Raw genomic sequence first — 8,135 nt, forward strand, 5'->3', positions numbered from 1 at the left:
TATCCATATTGAGGTAAACCTTAGATACTCATTTTGACCTCGAAGAATCATTTCTTTAGAATAAGATCATAGTGATCGATCAATTTCCTTTAGCTAACACTAACACTAAGATGATATCTACACAACACTAACACATTCTACCACAAACTTTCTATACACAAATTAACAACAAAATTCAACCACAAAAATAATCAACTATCAAAATTCTTACTTATCTTAATAGAAAACAATCATTTATCAAACAACATCTACCTTATATAATATTACATCTCAGCCTCACATCTTTTTGCGCACTCACATGAAAGAGCCACACTCAGTCCAACTTTAATACTATAATAAAGATAATTAAAACACGTAAATTATTCAAATGAAAAAAACAAAACTATCCATTTAAATTCAAATGAAAAAAAATTACAAAATTTATGTAACTTTTTAAGATTCAATCAACTCACTCCTCTAAACTTGGATCTAATTAAGCAAACTAACTATAAAACACAAGGAAGGTGATATGATTAATTTGTGCAAATATTATTATGGTACCCCAAAATAGAAATCTATTCGATTGACATATTTGTTGAGATATTTTTCTAAACATACAATCCAATGTCCAACATATTACTAGCCATAATGCCTTCTTTAGATCTCCCTCGTCACATCGTGAGCCAAAAACATGCTGACAAAAAGCAGATCTAAACTATTGCAGCTCCTCCTCCTTTAGTTGAAATTCACCAAGCCAAAACCTTCCTTCCTCTCTGCCCACATTATAATACATTGAAAATAACTTAATTCAAATGTGTTCAGAAGAAGCAAAGTAAAATATGATGACTAATATGCAAAGCTAGACCAACAAGTATTAAATGTCATCAAATTCAAAAAATTCAAAAGGAAATATCTTGCTGTTGCAGCTATAAAGTAGTATAAAAAGAGACGTCCAGATAATTTTTTATTGAGATAATCATCTCTGTTTTTTATTATTTAAGTAAGAAAGGACTCTGATCCCAAGAGTCACAGTATTAGTTACTTACAAAGAGGCCGCAGCCTCCATTTCTGGTTGCTTTGCTTATTCCAGCTGAAGAGAATGAGCTCATTTCCATGATGGATTCCACCAGTTTCACCATTAGCTCCTTTGGCATCCATATTGAGACGGATGTTGTTTACAGGCCTAAGGCATTGGTAACCATGCTCAACATCTTCACTTTGGGTCCATAGAACTGATTCATCCAACTTGTTGGGGTTGTAATCTGCCAAGTATATCTGCTCAGGAGACAACCCTCAAATTTCTCAGAGAGATAGCTCTTGTCTCAATTTGATTTTTAGGAGTTGAAGCTCATTGATCAAACGATAATCCAAAGTTCTGAAGAATGAACATGTCAACTATTTACTTTTAGTCCTTTCTGATTGGGTGGGTTAGGGTAATGACTATTCAGTTATCAGGATGTTCCGTGGTATTCATGGTTGGATACTACATAACTGAAATTTTGGTTTGTCATCAATGAAGATGGTTTACAGCTTGTTCACTGTACCATCATCTCAAATGACTAACGACAATCCTCACCAATGACAAGACAAAACTTTAATTATGTAACATCTAACCATTGATACCATAGTGCATTCTGATGACTGACTAGCCGCTCATAGGCAGTCAATACTATCATAAACCTGAAAATGCACCCACGAGAAGATGAATGGTCTTACCTGATCCCACTCTTGATTTCCATGTTTTAGAGCCTGCTTTGTAGCCTTATTCACCAATGCAAAGGCTGGGAATCCAACTTCATCCTTCACTTTAAGCCCCCATGAATCCACTTTGATCCATTGCTGCCAGAAGAGATATTAATGTAAGAACCAAACCACATTTAGGTAATCTTATGGTAGATTCCTTCAGAGAATTTTAAGATTAGAAATGAAAGTTACCTGGTGGGGATCATGTGGGATTCCTAAAGCAAGTGTTGCAAGATGGCCCCGGGCAGCCATGAAAAAGTTTGGATTGGCTTCGCAATAAACCCTAACTGATGGAGCCTGAGGCTCCTCCCCACTAGATTGAGGAGGTAATGAACCAGGCCGAGATGCTCCATGGGATGAGCTCACTAGTCACATTTAAAAAATAATAATTTAAATCCAATCCTCAAAAAACAATCTTGGTTTAGTCGATGAAGAATCACCAAAAACATGTAACATTCAGCACTGATAATAAACCAAATTCACTGTTTGTGAGACAAGGACAACTTTATCAGATTTAATTAAAAACATTTAGAGAACAGATAAAACCCTCTTTGGGGTTTTGTGAGTACCTCTCCTCCATCAGACCGCTTATTCAAGGGATATATCAGAAATTACAGAGACTAAACAAGAACAGAGATTCGGTCAATATGAAAACACAACATTGGAAAACATCAAAGTTAAGAAGAATTGATACTAAACCAATCTCATTTCTAGAATATGTTCTCTGCTTTTAGACCAAGACCATTGTGAGCTCAAGACTCTAGGAACACATCACATTTATGAAGAAGGCTCAACCAATGTTGATTTTATTGTTCCCATTATTAGACCAATGTGACCTCACAACTTTAGAGAACAATCACATTAACAGAGGTTCGATCCATTTGGGTTTCAGGAAAAAAGGCTTACATTATTGGACCATTGTAATCCCAAAGCTTAACAGGGCCATCACATTTTCAAACAAATGAGACTCGATTGATCTAGTTTTAGGATAATTATAAATTCCCCATTAATAGGCCACTGTGGCCTCAAAACCCATTGTGAGCACAACACTGTTCTAACAGAGTCTCAATCACTATCCATTTATGAATAAGATCTCCATTATCAGACCACTGTACTCGTGCAAACATCACAGTAATGAATATCAGAGGCTTGGTGAATCTGAATTTCCTGATAAAGTCCTCATGTTGTTTCAGTGACAGAAAATCAATCATTTTATATTAAAGCAGGCTGAAGAAAAATAATTTCATAGGAACTTACAGATGGGAGTGATCTTCCATTTCTGATTCTCTTTTTTGTTCCATTTGAACAGAGCAATCTCTGCTCCTTCATAGAGTCCGCGATGATGTTTATCAACTTCAAGCACGGCTTCCAGATTGAATTGAATGTTGTTCACAGGTCTGATACACTGATACCCCTTTCCTACATAACCACTCTGGGTGAACAGAATAGCCTCATTCAAATCATCAAGGCGATATGGACCTAAGGTAACCTACACAATCCAAGCATACAGGCAATTTCAATCCCATAATATTAAACCCTCTAATAATTCTTCACTTCTTAAAATAGAAAGGAGCTTAAAAAACATAACCCTTTCACTCTCTGAACGTCCATGCCTTAGAGTCTGGCCTGTAGCCCTGTTTATCAAGGCAAATGCAGGGAATCCTGCTTCATCCTTTGCCCTCACACTCCATGAAGTGTCCATGATCCATTGCTGCAAAATCCAAGCATCATACCTGATTACATACACCGACTCACACACATCTCAGAAACAAATACACTAGCCATGATCAACTGCTGCAAAATTTGACCATCACAACGAATCAATAAGTATTTCTGCAATACCCACATGGATACTCATCTTAGAATTTACATTATATGAGTGAATTAAAAAACTAAAAACACTTTGTTATATCCGTATCACTGTTTCTTTTTTCAAGTTTATTTCCGACATGGTTCGAAACATTGATGAAAAAATGATCACACGATGAAATCCAAAACTATCAGACAATCTATATGTTTACAACCTACCTGATTTGGGTCAGACTCATTAGCAGCTGCCATGATCACGTGACCATTAAGATTGGCCAGATAGTAATCAGGATCAGCTTCACAGTAGATCTTCACAGTGTTCCCTTGTACAGAGACTAGGGGATTGGGAGGTCGAGCTGGGTATTGCTGATCATGGTGGTGGTGTCGTCCAGACATTATGTTATAAACTTGATGAAAAACCCACCATCAATGAAGCACCTTTTGGAATAGCATTTATAAAATGTTACCTGAAATGAGAAGCCCTTCTGTAACTGTAAGTAATTACAAACTGAAATGTGTACGTAATGATCGAAAAACAGAACAGGGGAATGTTGTGGGTGGATATAATTAAAGAAAGGAGAGAGATATAAAAGTTTTGCAACTAGAATTTATACTAAATGTCTTTAAAACTTTTTTTGCCGGCTCAAAACACTTGCAGGTATTTGAAATGGTTTAGAAATAAACGGCCACTTAATTCGTATTGCAGGTCCAAAAGAACAAGACAAGTTTTTCCTGAAGATCGGGTTGAATGGCAGGCTGAAACAACGTACCTGACTGGGTGCACCAAAAATTAAATATTAAATACAAAAAAACAAAGAACTTTTCTGAGATGGGTATTATCCACAAACTTCGATCAAATCACCAACATAAGGACAACTATAATGCATAGGAATTTAGGAAGAAGCTTGCTAAGATAATGATAATATATAATGTTACTAACAATTTGAGGAAATTTATAAGGCCAAACAGAGGACTTTTCATCTTGTTTCTAAAGAGATTTGAATATAATATTAGAAGTGTTTAAATTATAAGTTAATGTATTATAAACAAATTATGTTATATTGTTGGGAGTGATTTGAAGGAAATGAGTGTTTCGGATAATGTTTAGTTGTTCATTTTTTAAGATATTAATAAATTTATGTTTAATATTGAATTTGTTTTCAAGTTTATTTGAAACTAAAAAATGTAAACCATTTTTTTTTGCACTTATTTGGTTTCTACATAGATTCTACATCCAACTGATATGAGGATTATTTAATGGAGAGTATGTCTACACATGTTTCAATAGTGGGTCTTGGTTTTGTGGGTTACCAGGGATTTTTTTATTGTTTTGTGAGGCTCTCACTCGCTAGTGGGTTCGGTTGGTTTTGTTGCGGGCTTTGCTTCTTTTGGCTTTTTAGCTAGCATTCAGCATTTGGTTGCCTCCAATAGGCAGACATGCATTTAACAGTGTTCATAGTTCTCTTTTTTAATAGTTTTTATCTCTTTGTTTTTGGCAATGGAAACCAACCAACACAATTCATGAAAAATCAGCAAGAGTTTTCTAATTTGATTGAAACAAACTATCTAGGGCAAGTTAAGATTACCTTTTCAATCAAAATGGGAAAGTGTATCTGGGTTAATACCAAACAGTATCGAGGTATTTTAAAGTTTAGGTTCGTCCATTTAAAGTGGGAATAGGCAAGGATAAAACATTATCGAAGGAAAAAACTTTTGGCCCTAGCCACAAGCATAACTCAAGCAAATTTTCTTCACAACTATGTAGCCATAGTTGATCTAAAGACAGTAAAGATAAAGATTCTTCCATCTACAACCCCACTTCCACACCTCTCACTTGGTGCTTTGATTTATATGGGTAAGAATTGATAAATACCAAACAGAGGTTAGAGATATTGGAAATTAAAGAGCATCAAAGAGACCATTCAATCCATGTTTTAATAGCAACAAATTAGTCATTAGTGGACAGTAATAAAGTTTTACAGAAGCATGTGACATTGTTACAAGAAGCTCTTAGAGTAGGGAAGTTGGAGTGAGAAGATATGAAGGATGCTTGACAAATATTGAAAGCATCAATAACAAAAAAATAAAGATGTTTCAAATTCTAATGCATCTCAGGTTGTAGGGAAAACATCTCACCAAGAAGACTTTCCTATAGTAAAAGAAAATGAAGTAGAAAAAGGAAGTCTCTCAAAAGTTTCCAAAACTTGGGCATAAATCAATGACATTTTTATCAAAAAGGGGGTAGAAGAAAACACACGGGCTAATAGTATGCAAGGTAGAGAGCTCAAACAAAGACAAAGTAGAGTTGTAAACACAATTATTAAAGGTGTGAAAGAATATGGGAGATATGAATGCTCTCTTGATCTTGCAAGTGATTTTATTAGAGACATGGTGGCTTGGCAGGGTCAAATCTACCAAGCGTGGAGTATGGGTAAGCTATGTGATGAGAGAAATAGACCCATAAAAGTCATCATGCCAAACGATCATGACAAGTAAGGTCTTTTAAACAAGAAGAATCTCTTAATGGGTTCTCACTTCTTTCTTGATGAAGATCTAACTGTTAAGAAACACGAGGAGAGAAGAGAGAAGGTGGCAAATGTTAGATTAGCAAGAGATGAGGGCAAAAGGGCATGGTTGTACAAGGGAAAATCTATTTTTTCTTGTTTTGGTCGTCATACTAAATCTGAAGAACAAGCTAATAGAAAAAAAATGGCAGTAAATTCTTTAGTAAGAAGCAAAGCAACAAGGTCAACATGGTCAAATAGGGATAAGGACTCAACTTTGAGTCTTGTTTGCCAAAAAAATAGCAACCAATCCCTACCTATACTTCCTTAAGTGTAGTTTGTTAGAATTGTAGAGGTTACCCTTGGAGGCGAGGACTTGGGTTAGGACCCATTGCAGAAGATAAAGATATTATTTTTCTCATAGAGAGGCATGAGCATGATGGTTGCAAGACTCCTTTGTTTAAAGGATATTTGATGATGATGGTGTGGAACAAGGCAATGGGAAATGACAAAGGACGTAAGGGTATAATGGTTTTAGTGAGAGAAAAAGAAGGCCGTCTCATTCAACTTGAAAGAGAATATCCAAATAAATTATTGCTTTGGTTCAAAATCTCTAAAAATGATAGTCTTGTTAGAATTGATGCATGTTATTTTTCTCTAGAAGTATCAAAAACCTAAAAAAATAATGGGCTAGATCACAAAGACACCTTTGCAACCTTAAAAAAAGACATTGTGGTGTATGCCTAACAAGGTGAAGTCCTTTTAGTGGGTGATTTAATGCTAGGACTACAATTGAACAAGCTAGCATACTTTGTTGTAAAGAAGATTGCAATCCTATTTGGCTCATTGAAGTAAGAAAATATCAATGGACAAGAGTATCAGAAGACAACAAAGGTTACAATAATTTTGGAGAGGAATTGATTACTTTGTGTGGTGCTTTTGATCTAATGATTTGCAATAGTCTAGTTAGATGGGCAAATTTGGGTAATTTCACTTGCAATACTTACAATGAGGTAGGTATTGTGGATTATGAAATTTTCTCTCAAAGATTGTATGAGAAAATGGAAGAATTTTTGATTGGTGAGAAACATTGGGATTTAAAATCAGACCATAAATATATTTATTTAATTTTTTTTTTCATACGAAAGCAACAACATGGGAAAAAATCTCAGTGTCCTCGATGACAATCACCTTTAAAGGGTAGAATTATTTTGACTCAAAAAAATTGTAATACCTTCAAGATAACACTTGAGAGGATTTTTAAGAAGGTGAAAATTCCATCTCATGACCTCCATAGTCACGAGTTAACAAAATGAATTCATAAGGCACTTGTAGAGCGCTAAAGAGCAAAAAAAAAGAAATTTGACACAGATTGCTTTCCGATCAATGGTTGGTTTGATGAAGAATGTAAAATTGCAAGGAAAAATTTGAAAGATTAAAAAAAGACATAATTAGACATTAAAGCATACAATCAGATTTTAAGGAGAAAAGTTGATTACATGATCACAAGGAGGGAGGAGATAATCTTCCTTGGTAAAAGTAATCCCAAGCTATTTTAGAAGGAACTTCAACCAAGAAAGAAACAAATGGAAAATAATATTGCAGCCACCTAATGGTTTGATTATGCAAGGAAACTATACGAGCAAGATTTTGAGGTTGTTCCTCCACCCTTGGTCAACACTACTACAAATCTTTTTATAGTGCAAGAGATAGAGATGGGTATTTAGAAATTGGGCATTGAAAAAGAAAAGGACTTGTTCAAGCTTCAAGCTAAGTATTTAAAATGGATTATTAAAACTCTCGCACCGCACATTATGAAAATATTCAACAACATCATCTAGTGTGGGTTTCCTAGAGATTGGTCAACTAGCCTTGCAATTCCTCTTTTCAAGAGTGGAGTGTTAACAATCCATCCAATTAGTGGACCATAATGATAAATCCTCTATTTTCAAAAGCTTTTGGCAACATGATAGAAAACAAAATTAGCAAACAAACAAAAGAAAAAGATAAATGTGCAAAGGGGCAAGCTTGTTTTAGACCTAAACATTCCGCAATTGATCATTGTATTACTTTGAGGCACATCATTGAGAAGGTTTGGGA

At 35.0% G+C, this 8,135-nt stretch overlaps 2 protein-coding genes across 3 annotated transcripts; both read right to left on the reverse strand.

Annotated features, from left to right (window-relative positions):
- Positions 1-526: 526 nt before the first annotated feature.
- Positions 527-3,227, reverse strand: LOC131041343 (ricin B-like lectin R40G3). Of its 2 annotated transcripts, XM_057974384.2 has the most exons (5): positions 2,980-3,227; positions 1,915-2,087; positions 1,696-1,818; positions 1,026-1,254; positions 527-752 (listed from the first exon to the last, which is right to left on the reverse strand). In XM_057974384.2, coding segments are annotated over exons 2-5 (414 nt in total). In that variant the 5' UTR covers positions 1,975-2,087; positions 2,980-3,227; the 3' UTR covers positions 527-750. The 2 variants fall into 2 exon arrangements, with proteins under 2 accessions (XP_057830367.2, XP_059070227.1); XM_059214244.1 differs by lacking the exon at positions 527-752 and having other exon boundaries at positions 990-1,254.
- Positions 3,228-3,229: 2 nt separating this feature from the next.
- Positions 3,230-3,954, reverse strand: LOC131859943 (ricin B-like lectin R40G2). The gene is made up of 2 exons (XM_059214245.1): positions 3,751-3,954; positions 3,230-3,433 (listed from the first exon to the last, which is right to left on the reverse strand). Exons 1-2 carry the CDS (start codon positions 3,925-3,927, stop codon positions 3,239-3,241), a joined length of 372 nt encoding a protein of 123 aa, XP_059070228.1. The 5' UTR covers positions 3,928-3,954; the 3' UTR covers positions 3,230-3,238.
- Positions 3,955-8,135: the final 4,181 nt, after the last annotated feature.

This window comes from Cryptomeria japonica, chromosome 11 (genome assembly GCF_030272615.1).
Source record: "Cryptomeria japonica chromosome 11, Sugi_1.0, whole genome shotgun sequence".
NCBI classification, from domain to species: Eukaryota; Viridiplantae; Streptophyta; class Pinopsida; order Cupressales; family Cupressaceae; genus Cryptomeria; species Cryptomeria japonica.